This window comes from Lepidochelys kempii, chromosome 4 (genome assembly GCF_965140285.1).
Source record: "Lepidochelys kempii isolate rLepKem1 chromosome 4, rLepKem1.hap1, whole genome shotgun sequence".
NCBI classification, from domain to species: Eukaryota; Metazoa; Chordata; order Testudines; family Cheloniidae; genus Lepidochelys; species Lepidochelys kempii.
In genome coordinates this window covers 19,874,442-19,893,100 of record NC_136383.1, presented here as the reverse complement: position 1 = coordinate 19,893,100, position 18,659 = coordinate 19,874,442, and the positions used below count along the sequence as shown (strand labels likewise).

General features: G+C 42.6%; 1 protein-coding gene across 2 annotated transcripts in view; it reads left to right on the top strand.

Annotated features, from left to right (window-relative positions):
- FAM13A (family with sequence similarity 13 member A) overlaps positions 1 to 18,659 on the top strand; it is a 183,976-nt gene that overhangs the window by 152,095 nt on the left and 13,222 nt on the right. For both annotated transcript variants that reach the window (XM_073340684.2, XM_073340682.1), the window contains exons 14-19: positions 880 to 1,030; positions 9,978 to 10,191; positions 11,652 to 11,790; positions 12,808 to 12,889; positions 13,016 to 13,236; positions 14,594 to 14,677. In XM_073340684.2, coding sequence (XP_073196785.1) covers positions 880 to 1,030; positions 9,978 to 10,191; positions 11,652 to 11,790; positions 12,808 to 12,889; positions 13,016 to 13,236; positions 14,594 to 14,677 — 891 coding nt within the window. The remainder of the gene's footprint in view (positions 1 to 879; positions 1,031 to 9,977; positions 10,192 to 11,651; positions 11,791 to 12,807; positions 12,890 to 13,015; positions 13,237 to 14,593; positions 14,678 to 18,659) is intronic.

Genomic DNA, 18,659 nt, shown 5'->3' with positions numbered 1-18,659 from the left:
GGGTGAATAATAGTGAAGCAAGCAGCCGTTGCTTCCTGCTAGATATAAATTATGGATCACTTACTTGACAGCAGGTTGTGTGCTTTAAAAAAGAAAAAAAAAAAAAAGTACTTGCTCTTTTCTTGCATTTTTTTGGCTTTTTCCCAGGGTCTGCACTACTTCCAGCTGAGATGCCAAACCCTACTGCCGTTTAGATTTGCGCAACATTGCTTTAAAGCCCAGAGCTCCTCCATAAATAGTTCTGCTCTCCCCACGCCCAGCTAGAAAACAACCACAGGAAATCAGGGCATGTGCAGCCAGCACAGCTTAGCTGGCACTAATTGATCTGAGCCTGCCCAGCCTGCATGAGAGCATTGGTGTACGGGGCCTGCGCTTCTCGCTCTCCCGAGCTGCTGCCTCAGGAGCAGCGACCGCTGCTTTTAAAAGACACCATGGTGCTCCTGTAGCCTTAGCAACAGCAACGGCATTTTTGTTGATGTTCCAAAGAGTTTCACTTCTTTAAGGAAACGCACCCACCCTCTCTTCCCCCCTCCATCCCTGTTCTTCCCAGTCAGTGATTCGAGGCTTTTTTCAGCTGCATGCAGTTGTCTGGACAAGCAGCCTTGGGAGCTCCTTGTGGCTTCCTAAACAAGGAAAAGTTCAAGGAAAGCAGATGGACGGATGTTTTTGCCACTGTGAGTGACCAATTAGCATTTTGGGGTCACTGAACAGGGAATTTAGTTTCTGAGCTGGAAGCATAGTGGACGGTTTGTTTTTAATCTTTTAGCTTAAAGGAACACACACTTTTTGCTGCAGCTATAGGTATTTTTTACCTCCCTCTCTGAACATTACTTTTTTATTTTTTCTTTTTTTTCTTTTGCTGTGTGTTTGGGATTATAGCAGATTTCAAGCATGAAGATTCAGGAGCACTCGAGCATTCCCGAAACCAAATTACAGAGGAACCAAGATGCTGATGGTCAGGAAGATAGCTTCGTTTCAGAAGTGCCTCGGCTGGACTTGACAGCATTGTGCGATGACAACAGCTGGGAAGGTACAGTTGTGTGCTTGCTGGTATGACACAAAGAGAGAGTGAGGGAAACATGAGTGGGGTGGACGTATCTTTGGGTTTACAGTGCCTGGCCAAAAACAACAGGAAATGTATTTTGATCTGAAGTCTGGAGGAACTGGAAATGGAATATTGGGTTGGTGCCAAGTCGGATTGTAATTTAGGGAAAGGCGGGAGAATGTGTTTGCTCCTTTCTTGCAATGATTCTTCCTTTCTGATTTAAGGTTTATTCTTTTCATGGTGTTTTGCAGCTCAGGCTAGTGAGGAGCTGGATCCCACTTAAACAAAACTGATCATTTTATAGACAAAAGAGAATATCCTGCTTTCTCCTTGTGCTACCCCTCCCCACTCCCACCCTACATAGATATGAAAATCAGGTTTCAAGAAAGACTATTCTATTTCCTATCCTCCAGTGGTCCTTAGGGACAGGCTTCCCTAGTCTGTGTTATACTCCATGTAGAATTCTATTCACCAGGTAAAAAAGTAATGTTAAGTTGCTTGCAGTTCAAATGTCTTAATGCTGTGTCTTAGTTTGGTTTTCCAGAGGTTTTTTTTGCACTGACTCCATTAATGGGTTACATATATTCAGATGCACTCAACGATCTTTTCAGTATAGCACTTTGCAGAGATGAATGCAGGAGTTGTGTTTGTTTTATTGTTTGCATTGCATGTAAATAAACACTGAAATCATACTCCTGAGTAATTTACAGCATGTAGGCTGCATGTTTGTGGGGAGAGGAGCCGCTTACTATAATAAGCATTTTCCAATCAGCAAAATGTCCAGGCTTTCTGATCTATCCCAGAGATGCTAAGGGACCAAGTTGCGAAGGAAAATAACTTTTTTTTTTTTTAATGCATATTGTTGAATTACACAATTTGGGCCCAATCCTGCGAGATGCTGAGCAACTCCACTGTCATCAAGAGGAGTTGAAGGTGCTCAGCATCTTTCAGGATCAGATCAATTATGATTCCTGCATATATCCCTTTCTTCAGTGTGCAAGTGAGTGTGCTTTTGTTGTTAGTCCTGAAACTTGGCAGGCGTGGATTGGGAGGAGCTCTTGATATAGAAAAAAGAGTTTAAAAAAGAGAGAGAGAGAGAAGCGTGTAACAGGCATCTGCTACTCTGAAAAACAAAACCTGTGAGCAGTGCAGCATGTTGACAATGGCCAGGTTCTTTGTTCCTGGTTCCATAGCCTACGTGACACATGTCTTTTGCTTTCCATGACAGTGTAGGGCTGGGCAGACCAAACCAGTAGCAGTGGGTGCTCCTGATTCAAAGTCAGGCCACCAGCTACCTTCAATTGCATTGAATTTCTCCACCCCCACCTCCAGCCTGGGAATTCCCTGGATGATATCATCATGTACAACACATCTGATGAAAGGGCAGCATGTACTGAAGGAAGTCTCCCAAGAGACCTCTGATTCATTATATTTTATTGGGATTCTCATTAGCCATAACCTGAAGGGCTTGGACAAGCATACGAGTATTTGTGTTTTCAAAGGTGACATAGGCAAGAGTCTCCCCTGTGTATTCTGCTGTCACTCGAACCTTTTAAAATAAAAATTATTTTCTTTCCTTGATGCCTGTGCGTAACTCCCATTGACATTAACGGAGTTGTACGTAGACCTCAAGGGGAGAATAGACTTATAAGCCTGTCTCCCAGAAACTGTCCCACCTTGTGATATGTGCTTTAGTTCCGATTCAAAGAACTTTTCTGGAAATGCTCTGACTTGCTTAGAGACTCTGGACCATTGTCATGAAAATGAAAGGGGTACGTGTGGGTGTATTTTTAAAAAGCACTTCTTTCAGGCTGTTTTTCTTCCTCCTTCCTGTTTAAAATACATATGTGACGGAAGAGGAGTTTGGCAAAAGGGACAGCCAGAGCAGATGAGACATGTGTCAGTTGTCTCCAAATGTCACCATTTTGTAGCTGCAGTACGAGTGCAGCAAAATGGTGGCTGCTGTCTCTTGGTGAACAGGAGACTTTGAACCATTTCAGCTATGAATGTGTGATCAAGCTGGCAGTGGCTAAAAAGAGGAAGATGCTAGCCCAAACTCATACATAATTTCCACGTCTAGAGCCCGGCTTTGTCCATGAGATGACTCGTGAGTCACTGCTCACAAATATGAGTAAGGGGTTCACAGTCTGGCCCCATTCTTATGATCTGGGCAGTCTGACCCGCGTGGCAGTGTACATCCCTGCATGTCTTCCCTCTTCCTCTGAATTGGCCCTGCAGCTGTGCTCGCTTCCATGGTAAACAGCAAAATCTTCCAAATTCAAATACAGTATAACTGAGCTCGGAATCTTCCTTAAAATCAGTGAAATGGCCAGTTCCTCAGGAAAGCAGCTCATGGTTTGGACTGCCTGTGAAATTCTAGCATTGTGTACTTCTCATTGCATACGCTGTTACATGTTTAGATGCCACAGAACTCTGGGTTCCTGGTGGATTGACTCATAATTGGCTTGTGAACACAAATTCAGTAGCTGAGACTCCCTTCACCTCCAGGTATCACAGCCTCCAATTAAAATTCTTAGGAAAGATCTGAGGGGAAGCAGATATGAAAACAGTTCTACAAGATAGTCTTGTGTGGGGAGTGGCTATTGTTCTCTTACCTTTACACACACAGACTAAATCTCATCATTTTTAAACCACAATGTCTTAAAGCAAATTAAAGTCTCTCTCCCTTGGGGGATTCTTCCAGGCACTTCACTAGAACTGTGACTGTTATCACTGAGTATCTTTTGGGGGTGAGGACACAAAGTAGCAATTACGCTACCCACCTGAGGTCAGCATCAGGTTAGAAAATGTTCATCTTTGGGACCGCTGAGACTTGAGTGCATGGATAGCTCTGTGAACCCCAGCCCCTCTGTGCTCCTTGCTCTGATCTAAGCGGTGTACGGAGGTGGCCCACTTGTTGGCAGCTAGAATGAATTCAGATTTGAGGCTTGTCTACATGTGGAGTTGTTGCTGATTAACTTTCTGTATGTCCAGGCCCTTACACAGAGAATGGTTATCCCCACGTGGGGTGACATTTGTTCTGTCTGCATAAAGACTGACTATATGGGTCCTATGTAGGAGGAGTTTGGGGAGGTGCAATTCTTCTTCCTTCCCTCCCCCTCTCCTTTCCCCCCTCTCCCCCCCACACAAGGGCTACCATTCGGCTGGAGTAGCAGCTGCAAACTCTCAAGGACGGGAGCCAGTGGATCTGCATAAAAACAATCTGCGGCTCCTGATGTGGGCCCTCCCTGGACCACCCCCCACATAGCTGGCACACAGACCAGTCTTGCGCTACATAGGGTGTGCACGGGCACTCTGGTGCAGCCCCTGCAGGGCTTAGAGTATGCTTTGCAACAGCCCCTTGCACCAGAATGAATTTCACTGTGGTGCCCATAGGCATTGAAAAAAGAAGCTATTGCTGTGCAGCGATGCCATGGTTTAATAGGATACATTCAGTTGACACAAATTGAGCAGGTTTTGTTCTCAGTCAGAGCATGCAGAGGGTGAACTGGGCTGTTTCTGCATCAAATGCTAAGGTGAGGTACCGATAAAATGCATTTCACAAAGAGCAACACTGGCCCTGCACCTCATCTCTGCTGCCTGTAAATGAGTTCTGTACTGGGGGCTGTTTTTGACTGCTAGGGTAGCCTGCAAAGTCAGTGAGTCTGTGCAGGCTGGCAACAAATAAAACCGAGCGTTTCCAGAACCGCTCCCATCACAAAGGATTTTAATCTAGTTGTTGTGGATCAAACTGCCAGGAGTGGAAGGGACACCCTGCTGCTTTCATAGTCAAACGTTGCTTTGCAAAATTACCACAAAACTTTACTGGTTTGGGCCCCAAACCTACTCCCCCATCCTTTACCACAATGAAAATGAAAGTGAAAACAACTAATGATATGTAATGTTCCCACTTGCCTAAGGCTAGTCATGTTTTTTCCAATGGGAAAGTGGAATATTGCTGGGGTGACCCAAATTGTCTGTCCCCCAGTTTGCTGTCTACTTTGCCTTATTTATTTTGCCTTAGAGTATTAAAAGAACACTATAAACTAAAATTTAGACCAGATTTTGTCATAAAAATCTTCTGTTAAAACCCACAATCAACAGCAGTGCTTTGACTTCTCTAATATAAATTTTTTTTATCCCTGAGCTAAGATGTGATAATGCTTCGTTAGGGCTATATATTATTTTGATACACTAAGAGGGGCCACAGTATAAGAATATTTTTTTAAAATAAAAAGTTATTCTCTCTACTGATACAACACCTTTCATTCATTATAAAACTAGTATGTGTGTTAATTAATACAATAATTGTATTAATTAATTTTAAAAGGTCATTTTAATTCCTTTCATTTTCTTCAGCTTTTTCAAATGGAATTTAGGGCAGCACCCCAGCTGATAAACACTGGTATCGTTCAGTTGCTTCACCAGTTCACACTATCTGAAAATCTGGCCTTCATGTGTTACTCCGCTATCTGTCTCCTTTCAGAAATAGTGCTCCTTTCAGTGCTGTACAGCACTTTGTATATCCTTGTCCAGTCTATGGATCCATTTCACAACTGCATTTGCATCGGTATGCATAGATTTTAAATATGGTTAGGTGACGTTTCATCCTGTAGAGGACCACATGAATTTTGTGAGTAAACAAAATAAACATATAGAACATTCCCTATAAGAGGATAACAGATGGTCTTGAGATAACCATATACATTTCTTCAGCCTAGAGACCACTACACTGCATTTTCCACACCTCTTGATTTAAAATACTTCTATTGTCAACTGAAGAACATCACTTATCCTTCATATGGCCATTTGTTAAAGAGGGAACATGGTAACATATATATTTGCACCTACAGAATTGCACGCATGCACAACAGGTGGCTGAAAGATTCAATGGCAGATTAGCTGTGGGACTGTGAAAGGTAATATACCAGTATTGAAGAGGAGAGTGAAGGCTACAAACATAATACTCACATTTGCCTTTTCCACACAGACTCGGAAGAGACAAGGCTAAAGGAATTGAAATGGAAGTTCCAAACCAACAAATAGAATGTTCATACATACACACTCTGAAGTGTTTACACCCATGAGCACAATCTCTAAGTAATTTCTTCCCTGTACTTAGGCATGTCCCTTATTACTGAAGAATGAAAAAAGATATCCTAAAATAGAAGTGCTCTGGTTGCTGGGTAGAGGCATGGAGAGACTCCCCTATGGAGAAGTGGTTGACAAGACTGGCATTGTTTAGTTGAGAGAAGGTGAATAAGAGGAGACATGATAAAGGTATTCAAATTAATGAATGGCTTAGAGAAAATAGATAGAGCACTCCTATTCACCTTTTTACTAATGCAAGAACAAGGGACATTCAGTAAAGCTGAAAATACACGTAAAACTGATAAGAGAAAATATTTTTAACACAAGACATAAATAACCTGTGAAACTTATCCAGTCCAAGAATTTAGCAGGTTTTGTAAAGTCTTAGTTGTTTAGATAGGGAATGAGAGCTTCCATTATGAGAGTCTGACATTAGGTAAGATAAACACATAAATAATACAAATCCACATGCTTCAGGCCATAAGCCAACCACTAACTGAGAGGGACCAGGAGGAACTTTGGATCAGTTACTCTATAATTGTGCATGACAAGGAGCATTTGACACTAGCCACTCTGGGAAACGAGATACTGGACTAGTTGGACCATTCATTGATCTGATTCCATACAGCAGATCATGTGTTCCTTTGCTACTTGCTCCGTTTCTGGTCAGGCTTTGTTAGCCATTGTGATCTTCTGATCTAATTTTTTCTAAATATTACACACCGCAAGTGGAACAACTAACCCAAAGAGTCAAGACCTCGAGGAATGAAAGTGGGAAATAGTCCGTTTTCTGAAGCAGCCATTTGTTCCATCCAAGTTTCAAACTTTCGTTCCTTTTAGGACTTCCTTCTCCTCCCCTTTCTGACCCATTCTCCTTTAGAATGTGCATTTCAGCTTGTCATCTGTATTTGAAATTAATCTGGTAGCGCACATGCCTCGGTCGCTGCTGACTGTAAAACCACTTGTCTCAGAGCCCTCTTGAGTCATTTTATGGTACCTGATATCAGAAATGTAAATCTGCCTCAGGACAAAGTCACATACGTCTTTGTTCACAGGTTGCGTAGTAGCTGAGTTTGTTTACTACTATATGCGTTCCTTTTTGCCCTCATTTTTTCCCTTCTAAATCCCAGCAAGGCATAATGCTAATCCCACTGACTGTAAATCACCCAAATGCTTCTTATTTTAGAAGGTCCGACTCTAAAGTTGTTAATTCTCCGTGATGGGAAGAGGGATAAGCAGAAGAATTATATGAGATTAATTTGACCAGTGAGGGTGGGGAATCAAAGGATGCCCCTTTTGCACTGGACATTAGTTTCCACATTTCACTACCAAGGGGCCTCAAAATACCTTTCTGAAAACATTGGGCTGTGTTAAATTCAGGGAAATAGTTGGATTCTGGAATGCATATGGCCCCAAATCATCAAAGTTTGATTCAAGGGCTCGTAGATTGTGGGTTTATTTTTTAACCTTAAACCTCTGTATTTTCTCTCTCTCTCCTTATTATTGGGTTCCTTGAGCAAAGCATTTTCAACACCAGGAAATGTCAAGGATAAGGCAATTTAGAAGACATTTGCTGCAGAGATTATGGAAGGGAACTGAAATTTACCTTTTATATAAATATATATAATATAGCCCTACCAAATTCACGGTCCGTTTCAGTCAATTTCACGGTCGTGGGATTTTAAAAATAGTAAATTTCATGATTTCAGATATTTAAATCTGAAATTTCATGGTGCTGTAACTGTAGGGGTCCTGACCCAACTCTGAAGGCAGCAGGGCAGAAGTAAGGGTGGCATGGTATGGTATTGCAAACCTTACCTCTGCGCTGCTGCTGGCAGGGCACTACCTTCAGAGCTGGGCACCTGGCCAACAGCCACTGCTCTACAGCCACCCAGCTCTGAAGGCAGCATAGAAGTAAGGGTGGCAATACTACAACGCCCTACAGTAACCTTGTGACTCCCCCGACAAGTCCCTTTTGGGTCAGGACCCACAGTTTGAGAAACGCTGGTCTCCCTGGTGAAATCTGTATAATTTCGGGTAAAAATAGCCAAAAGACCAGATTTCACCAGGGAGACCAGATTTCAGGGTCCGTGACACATTTTTCACGGCCAAGAATTTGGTAGGGCCCTATATATATGTATAAACTAGTGGTAACATGATGTACACGTGTCTTGTGGTTAAAAAATTACACATCCATCACAGCTGAATCAGTGCATCTTCTCTGCATCTGTGGTCCTTTGGGGCTTTTCTGGAATCTGGCCACAAGTGAAAGTTTGCCTTTTCAATCTCAGAACCCTATAGAAGGGCCATTGTGCGGATACCACCTACCATTCCTTCAGGAGTGACTTAAGTTTCTACGAGCAGCATCAGTCATTGAGGCAGAGGGGTGCAATTTTCTCTCCCATACCAGTGAGGCGACATCTAGCTTTTGATGCATAAATGATGTAAAGCACTTTACACCCCAGTTGGTACTGAACTGAGTATTCCCATTAATTCAGTAATGCAGAGGACATTGGGCCATACGGTGATTTTACAAGAGGACAGGAATACGGAAATGTAACATTATGCAGTAAATGGAAGGGCTACATTTTTCAAAATTTACAAAATAAAAAGGCCTGATCTCTCTCATTGATATAAGATCGGTATCAGAACCTGTATCTGCAGGAAGCAGATGGTTCTATCGCTGTTTTCAGGCTCTTTCCAATGATTCATCACCCACTATTTGATGATTTTTCTAACTTTTTTATTTGATTTCAGAACTTCTTGTTAGAATTACTTGTTCAAAGCACAATTCTTAGATCGTCTAATCCTGTGGTGCTAAGTAGGAGCATGCAAACCAGATTAGTAAACTATCTGAACAGAGAATGTTAGACCCCTTATGGCATCTGGACAGAGTGATCACGGGATTGAGATGATTTTTTTTCAGTTTGTTCCAGTATGCTAATTGGCATTCCCAAAACAGATTTCCCTTTCTCACACCCCCAGTCTTCCGAGATGGTTACTTTTACCGTCAGCCGATTAATTCAACCCGTGGATGGGAGATTTATGAACAGTGCTAGTGTGAGAGTGACTGGGTGGCTCCTGGTGTCATTTATTTATTTATTTTATTTATTTATTTATTTTATTTTAACGTGAGAATTAATTGAGCCTGGATGATTAATTATTAACACTTTTACAGCTGCAATAGGCTAGACGCAACTCAGAACAATAGTAAGATCTGAACCATGCCCCCATGAGATAAAAATTGACTTTTAGCCATGATGCAGTGATTGAGGGTATCATAAAGCAGGGAGGGGATAAGGTGGGGAAGGATGAGGGGTCATAACAATGTGATCACCTTGTTAATCATTTACGGCATTTGCACATCTTGTGAATCAACTGATTCCTCCTGCACGTACCGTTCTGCAGCCCTCAGTTACCTCCTTTATACTTGAATATATTCAAGTCTGTTCAGTTCCAGCCCCAAAGGTTTGGACAGCAAAGGGGGAAGGTGCTGTCAAGTTTAGTGTCTCTTGGAAATAGTGAGCAATGATGACTGGCCAGATTTAGGGCTTAGTTCTCCACTGCCTGGCACCTTGTGTAGTCATATACACACCTGTGCAGCGTGCTCCCATTTCAATCTGGTAGCATTTCACACTCCTTCTGCACTCACTTTGCACACAAGTAAAGGGTGACGGCGGGTGCCAGCCAGTGAAGAATCCGGCCCTCTCTGTAAAGGAGGGGAAAAGTTGAGAAGAATAGGGCTTTAAAAATTGTCCCATGTCTGTGGTGATCATTGAATGCATTTAGAATAAGGAAAATTAAAGCTCACTTTCATTGAGTGGTTTCAATTGATTTCTAGGGCCCGTCCCAGCTTTCTCCTCCAGGCAACGAGACGGCTTAGACTCAGACGAAGCTCACCTGTCCCCTCAGGCTGGATGTCTAATTCGCCAGCTTCTGGATGAGGACAGTGATCCAATGCTGTCCCCTCGTTTCTATGCCTATGGGCAAAGCCAGCAGTACCTGGATGATACAGAAGTGCCTCCCTCCCCTCCCAACTCCCATTCATTCATGAGGTAGGTGGTGATTTCACAGCAGCCATCTGAGCTGCAGGCTTTGCTCCCAGCACTGCCCAGTAGCAAAGGACTGCAGAGTGGTAATGAGCTGCATCTCATTTACCAAGATAATGCCATGTAACCTGATGTGTGGGTGGGGCTGGTGATCCCCACCAACAGAAGCCTCCTCACTTTCTATTCCAGTGATTTCTAGTAGTGGCTTCCAGATTTGTGCGTGGATCCCCAGGATACTTCTGTCACAATAAAGATGTTGTCGCATCTTGCTGTGGTGTGTCTGTCATTACGGAGAGGCAGTGCGATGCAGTGGACACCTGATTGGAGTCCCAGCTCTGACACTGACTGTGTTGCTTTGGAAAAGTCAGTTAACTTTGTGTGCCCCAGGTTTCTTCATCTATGACATGAGAATAATGATACTTACCCTCCTGTGTAAAAGGCTTTGAGGTCATCTGCAGGTAAAAAGCACTTGAAGTGCTAATGATGACGATGAGGTTCCCCAGGTATTGGCTTGGTGAAAACTGTGTTGTGATGTCCTATATACTGGTTGATATGTATTTAAAGGGATTTATAATTTGGTCATAAAAACTTTCTCCCCACTGAGATCAGATCTGTGGTCTGAGATCAGATTTTTTTTTTTAAATGGAAATCATTCGGACCTGGGAGTATGACAAATGTGGTGGCAATTCTGGCAAAGAATGGCAAAACAAATGTAGACACTCCCACTATTTTTATTGCCAGTTCCACATGATATATATGTATTTATATTTTTAAATTCAGTCTGAACAACAGCACATCACAGGCTATGCATTTTGGCCCAATTGTAGCTCATCCCAGGTGCTGTTAATCTTGTTTTAGCATGCGGGCTAAGGGTGGAGTAACTTGAACCACTCCAGAAGTATGAAATATCCTGGAAGTAGTGATGCAGGAGTGGCTCATCATTGACATTCAGATGTTTTTATTCGGAGCTCCTGCTCTTTGGAAAATGTTTAAATTTTGGACAATGAATAATGCGAGACTATTCCCTCACCTCTGTCTGGCTTCCTCGCCTCCCTCCTCCCCTCCTTTTTAACATTTAAGGTGTCTTCTGGATGGAGGGCCAGTTACCAGTTCTCCATCACATCTCTGGAGTTGGCCAGCTAATCTTCAGGTCTTGTACCTCATTTTAGAGAGCAAGTTGGTGGACCTGCTTTCTCCTAAATTTCCTGCTTACTTTCTTCTGAATCGTAGCAAACAGTCAACCTACTCACCTTCAGTCTTCTGCAAAGAGTCTAACACCCCATTTCTTGGTCTCACGGCTCCTGGATTCTAACCCTTTAACTACCAATTACATCATGCCTAAATTTAGCTTCGTGATGTCCATGGGAGTTGAATGAACTTACACTGAGGTGTAATTGACCCTCTGAGCGTGCAGATGTACATTGGCTGCTTACAGAAGATTTAACTGCATTCTGTGCTCCCTACAGGAGACGGAGTTCTTCTTTAGGATCTTGTGAGGATGACCGAGAGGATCTGACACCTGCACAGCTGACCCGGAGGATTCAGGGGCTTAAGAAAAAGATCAGGAAGTTTGAGGACAGATTTGAGGAGGAGAGGAAATACAGAGTAAGTTCTCTGCAAGTGAGCACATGTAACCAAATGAATAGAGCCCAAGCTGACAAAATCTTCAGGGGAGATTTTCAGATACAGCTCGAGTACCTGGAAACAGAGGGAGGTGGAGCTGCCCCACAACCAATGGAAAGCACATATTCATGTGTTAGCACTGCCAAGTGAATTCCCTTCCAAAGCATTAGATGCTGGGAGTGCATGCAGGAAGTCATCTAAGAAACTGCTAGGATTTTTATTACCTGTTTAGTAAATATGCCCAAAGCTGGTAACCGTGTGAGAGAATGGCTATGTTAAACCTCTTATTTATTGACAGTTGGGCTGATGGGATGCACATTTTGTTTTAGTGAGGTTCTCACTCTGGGGAAAGCAGTAACTCCAGGGTACTCATGTACTCGGGAGGGGAGGGGAATGAGCTCCTTGACTCTGGTTCCTGCACCCTTGCAAAGTGCTGCTGAGCAGCACATGTGAACAGTACTCCAGTCACTGCTGATGTTTTCTTCTGATGCACAGGAAGCTTTGTAACTGAGAAAAGATTCTCACACACACCCACATTTGCTAGTGATTTAAACTGAAAAGGTTAGTTCTGAAACAGTCTTGTCTGTGTTAGGAAAAGCTGGCATCAGACAGGAAGAGTGCCCTCCTGCCTTGTTTTGGAGCTGCTGCAGATGGCAGTGATGATTCAGTGTTTCTCCTTTACAATATAATATCTCGTACTTTCCACCTTCAGAGTGCTTTACACGCATGAATTAACCCTTGCAACACCCTTGCATGAGAATTGTTATCCATGTTTTACAGAGGGAGAAACTGAGGCAAGAAGTTTTAAGAAAGTAACCCCAAGCCACAGGGGGAGTTAATAAATAGAATTGTGATGGGAAAGCAGAAGTTCTTGGCTCCCTCTGCTGTGCCGAAACCTCTGCTGACAACAATAAACCTGTTTATACAGATCTCGGTTTGAGGTTCTCTCTCCACTCCCTTCAGGATGATTCACTGTGGGTCTCTGTTCTCTTCCTCTAGCCTTCCCACAGTGACAAAGCAGCCAACCCAGAGGTGCTGAAATGGACAAACGAACTGGCAAAATTCCGGAAGCAGCTTAAAGGTGAGTAACTGCAGGGGGAAATGGCTTAGATTGACTTTGACCTATCTTGAAATGCTGCCTGGCGCTATTACTCAGTAACAGCAAACGCTCTGTTTCTCCATCGCCACCCAAAAAAAATCCATCTAGAGTCAAAACTGAAGAGATCGGAAGAAGATCTGGCTCCTGTGATGCGCCAGCGGAGCAACACGCTGCCCAAGAGCTTCGGGTCACAGCTTGAGAAGGAGGATGACAAGCAGCAAGACCTGTCGGATAAATCTGCAAAACCCGCGGTGGAGGTGACCTTGGACTCTATCCAGAAGAAGCTGCAAGAAAAACGAGCAGAGACAAACCGGCCTGAGGACATTAAGGTACAGTGCACGCAGGTCAGGCTGGATGTTAGGACTTCAGATACAGTCCTGTAATGCTCAGCTGTCTGACAGCTTCTGAAATCCATGCAAGGCCTCCTTGCACACTGCTGTGTTTAGAATGTAATGATATTCATATATGTTTAACATACCGCATTTTTAAAGTAGTTTTACTTTTCACTGGAGCACTGTAACATCAATTTTTGTCAAATAATCTTGAACTACGATAGTACGCTGGTCTTGCTTAGTCTTTCTCGCTATCTCTCTCTCTCTCGTTTTTCTGTGGCATCCCTCACCATAGGGTTGAAGTACGGAATTGATCATTTAGATTGTCAAAGAACCATCCACACTGAATTTCATAATGGATTCTGTTCTTTGCCTCTCCCAGGTTCCAAGAAGTGTTTGATGTGCTTTTGTTCATGGGTTCCCCCTTCCCATGTTTGGGTTTCCCTATCTTCTGTTATGACAAGAAGGCTTAGGCAAATCACGTGGGTCTTTTTGCACTTTCTGAAGATGGGCATGCTTTGGCTTTGTCTGATCTTTCATGGTAGCTCGTTCAAAGTCGATCACCCTTGTCTGAAGGCACTTTATGTCCACTCTTAAGAATTTCATATCTGGCCTCGTTAGCTACATGGTTGTCTCTGAGTGTGATTGGCAGAGAAGCGGTCTCGGTCTGATGTAGCTAATTCCTGAAACGTTGATAGCCTCATACATTTAGGCCTTGAGTTCGCTGACATGCCAACTAAGCAAAACCTTTTTTGAAAAATAAAAATATAATCCCTGACGAATGCTTTTAGAAAAGGTGCAGACAGAATTCTCTCATCGCTTTGAATTTGCAGGACAAAAAGCAGCAAGTTGAGAGATTTAAAAAGAGTCTGTGGTTGTTCTGTGGGGCCTACTGTAATATTGCGTGCAGTAATGGAACAAGTGATGGAATATATGGTGTTGGATTCGAAGGGCAAGTGTCTCGTGAAAGACTTACACTGTTATGTCCTCTTACATCAAAATAAACAATAAACCTTAACGAGTATATAGCACTTTACATTTTCAAAGCACTGTAAAAACTAATTAATCCCCTTGATAAACACACAAACCGTTACCCCTGAAATCTAAATGTCATTTAGCTGTAATTTGTTTCCATAACACATAACGTGGACCCTTTGTGGTAATGGTTTCTTAAAGTGCATCACAGGATAAGGGACTCGGGAAGTAGTGGCAAGTATTGCAGTCTTTATTGCAAAATAATATGGCTTATTTTTTCAAACTACAGTATGAATGCAGATAAGGCTAAAGCTCAGTGTTCTTGGAGTGCAGAAATATGACTTTTTTTCTCTTCCCCCTCCCTCCATCTTTTATCTAGGACATGACTAGAGATGAGATAGCAGCTGAGAAAGTGGCTCTTCAGAAAGCACTCTTGTATTATGAAAGCATTCATGGAAGACCGGTACGTACAGCAGCACACATGTAAAATAGTTGCTTGACTTGTCTTTGCCTGTCATAATTAACCTCCCGCTACCTTATAAGTATATTAACACCCATGCTGGTGGGGGGAAAGCACAATGATTTTGCTAATCAGTCCCAGCCCCTTTACTCAATGCAATCACTCATCTGGTGAGAAGTGCTTTTAGACTTGCATTAACTGCGAGGTTTAGTGTATATCAGAGCAACAGGCTCTTAATTATGATTGGTATCCCTGAGTCTTGCACTGGTGGAAGCTGGCTGGATGTAAAGAGAAACTCATTTGGGACGTTGATAGTGTGAGGGAGAGTAAATTCATTTATCACCTTTTTGAGACTGTTGTAACAATCATTTAAACAGCGCACACCTCTGGTAAATGCTAACGTTTTCTCGTTCCACTTCGCCTGTCTTCTGCTGCCAATGTATCAGAAGGTGCCAAGTTGGCAAATTCTCTCTCCCCTTCAGTGTGCTGATGCTTTGGAGTCCCTGATCCCTTCTTTTCCCTCATGCCTGAAATATTTGCTTCTGAGCCCATTGTTCTAAAATTATTTATTTTAATTTCCCCCTCTCATCACCATCTAGATGGCTACCCAAAGGTCACATGATTATTACTGCCTACACTCAGCCATCTAGGTAGTAGACTTTTATTACTGTGTAAGGCACAGCAACAAAACCATTCCAGGGAGGTGATTTGTCCTTCCTGTCTCCTCTCTGAGTCGAGCTTCTGCTCTCACAGTGTTGTAAATCGGGTAATCCCCCACTGAAGTTAATGAACGTACACCCGTGTAAAACCAGTGTGACAGCAGAATCTGGCCTATTGTTATGCTAATAAAAAACAAACAAAAATATATTATAACTGCTTCTTAATTTTTTTTAAATAAGCTACTTTTACAACCCAGCAAAACTGAACCCAGTAGCCAGGGAGGCTGCAGCTGACCATCTTTCCTGTTTCCAGCTACTGGCATTGCTGCAGTGGAAAAGTACTGAGAGATCCAGGATAATGTGGATAGTTGGGCCACTTAAAAAAAAAATTAAACAATAAAAATCAGTGGAGCTCAGATTTATTGTGTAACTGAGTCTGCACCAGTGTCAGATGAACCTGCAGAGGTAGACACTAAACAGCTGTAGTTAAACCAGAGAGTCTATTTTTGCAGAATTCCTAGAGCCACTCTAACGAAGCAAGAAATGGTCTGTTCTTCATTAGCTGCTGTTCGCCACATGGCGTGGGCCCGAAATTTCGACCAAAGGCTCTGTTATGCTAGCTGCCTTTTCATAGAATCATAAGATTGGAAGGGACCTCGAGAGATCATGTAGTCCAGTCTCCTAACTCAGGGCAGAATTAAATGTTGTCTAGACCATCCATGGCAGGTGTTTATCTAACCTCCTCTTACAAGTCTCCTTTGAGTGAGATTCCACAACCTCCCTAAGCAATTTATTCCAGTGCTTAACCACCCTGACAGTTAGGAAGCTTTTTCTAATGTCCAACCTAAACTGCCTTTGCTGCAATTTATGCCATTAATCCTCAGAGGCTAAGAAGAACAGTTTTTCTTCCTCCTCCATGTAACAGCCTTTTATGTTCTTGAAAACTGATATGTCCCTTCTGTCTTCTCTTTTCCAAACTAAACAAATCCAGTTTGTTCAGTCTTCCCTCATAGGTCATGTTTTCTAGACCTCTAATCATTTTTGTTGCTCTTATCTGGACTTTCTTCAATTTGTCCACATCTTTCCTGAAATATGGTGCCCAGAACGGGACACAATGCTCCAGTTGAGGCCGAATCAGCACAGAATAGAGCGGAAGAATTATTTCTTGTATCTTGCTTACAACCCTCCTGCTAATACATCCCAGAATGATGTTTGCTTTTTGTTTTGCAACAGTTAACACTATTGACTCATATTTAGCTTGTGATCCACTATGACCTACAGATCCCTTTCCACAGGACTCCTTCCTAGGCAGTCATTTCCCATTTTGTATGTGAGCAACTGATTGCTCCTTCCTAAGTGGAGTACTTTGCATTTGTCCTTATTGAATTTCATTCTGTTTACATTTCTCCAGTTTGTCCAGATCATTTTGAATTTTAATCCTATCCTTCAAAGCACTTGCAACCCCTCCCAGCTTGGTATCGTCCACAAACTTTATAAGTATACTCTGTATGCCATTATCTAAAACATTGATGTAAATATTCAGATATACAGATAGGGACCACACTGTGATGGGTTCGATCACAGAAACACCTTTGCGACTGCCACCTAATGTGCCTAGACTACCTCTGAGCCTGTTTTCCCTGCCAGCTTGGGATTTTAGTGCCTTGCCTGTTTGAGCCAGACACGCTAGCCTGCTGCAAACACAGATCCAAGTCTGAACCTCATCCCCCACCAGCTGCAGGCTTAACTGAAAACAGCTTAAGAAGTGCTCCTGTCTCCTGCACTCAGATACCCAACTCCCAATGAGGTCCAAACCCCAAATAAATCTGTTTTACACTGTATAAAGCTTATACAGGACAAACTCATAAATTGTTCACCCTCTGTAACACTGATAGAGAGATATACACAGCTGTTTGCCCCCCCCCCCTGCCAGGTATTAATACATACTCTGGGTTAATTACTAAGTAAAAAGTGATTTATACAAAAAAGTAGGATTTAAGTGATTCCAAGTAATAACAGACAGAACAAAGTGAATTATCAAGCAAAATAAAATAAAACACGTAAGTCTAAGCCTCATACAGTAAGAAAACTGAATACAGATAAAATCTCACCCTCAGAGATGTTTCAATAAGCTTCTTTGATAGACTGGACGCCTTCCTAGTCTGGGCACAATCCTTTCTCTGGTACAGTCCTTGTTCCAGCTCAGGTGGTAGCTAGGGGATTTCTCATGACTGCAGCCCCCTTTGTTCTGATCCACCCCCTTACATAGCTTTTGCACAAGGCGGGAATCCTTTCTCCCTCTCTGGGTTCCCACCCCTCCTTCTAAATGGAAAAGCACCAGGTTAAAGATGGATTCCAGTTCAGGTGACATGATCACATGTCACTGTAAGACTTCATTACCCACTTGCCAGCACATAGGTATGCAGGAAGACTTAAAAGTAAACAGAGCCATCTACAGTCAATTGTCATGATTAATGGGAACCATCAAAATTCCAAATCACCATTAATGGCCCACGCTTTGCATAATTACAATAGGACCTCAGAGTTATATTTTATATTTCTAGTTTCACGTACAAGAGTGATACATACATACATACAAATAGGATGACCACACTCAGTAGATTATAAGCTTTATAACTGTACCCTGACAAGAGACCTTTTGCATGAAGCATATTCCAGTTACAATTACATTCACACTCATTATATGATTTTATGAAAATATGCTAGAGTGCAGCATCGCAGACACATCCTGAAGACCCTCTAGTGACAGGTAAAGAGCCTCTATTTCCTCAGTGCGCTTAGGGATTCTTTTTCCCAGTCCAAACCATTTATTTATTTAATTATTTACAAAACATGGGAGTTTATCCTCTTTGAAGTGGCATTAACTGACGGTTCGGTTCTCTGCCTCAACAGGCACCTTTCCATGTCGTTTTCTAACCCTTAAGGACAGCATAGTCCAACAGAAAAGCAGTGCCAGGGCATTCTGCCCATTTTTAGGTCCCAACATAGCCTAGGCAGGGAGGATATGATCCTGATTCACCACTGCATTACTTCATTTTGTGCCCTCGTAACACCATTAAAACCATCTAGTTACAGACAATAGTCCACAGTTTACAAGGCAACACTGACTGCATTAGCTAACGAATGTAATCTCAGCAGCATGAAACCCAGGGAAGACCATGGTGAACCTAGACTTGTGAATGCTGTAAATGGGTGGTGTATCTTTGGGCTCCATACTGCTGGTTACATTCCTCCCTTCTATCCAAAACATCCAACCAACCCCACAAAACACCACCTTTAGAAAAAGAAGAAACCTATCCTGAAAA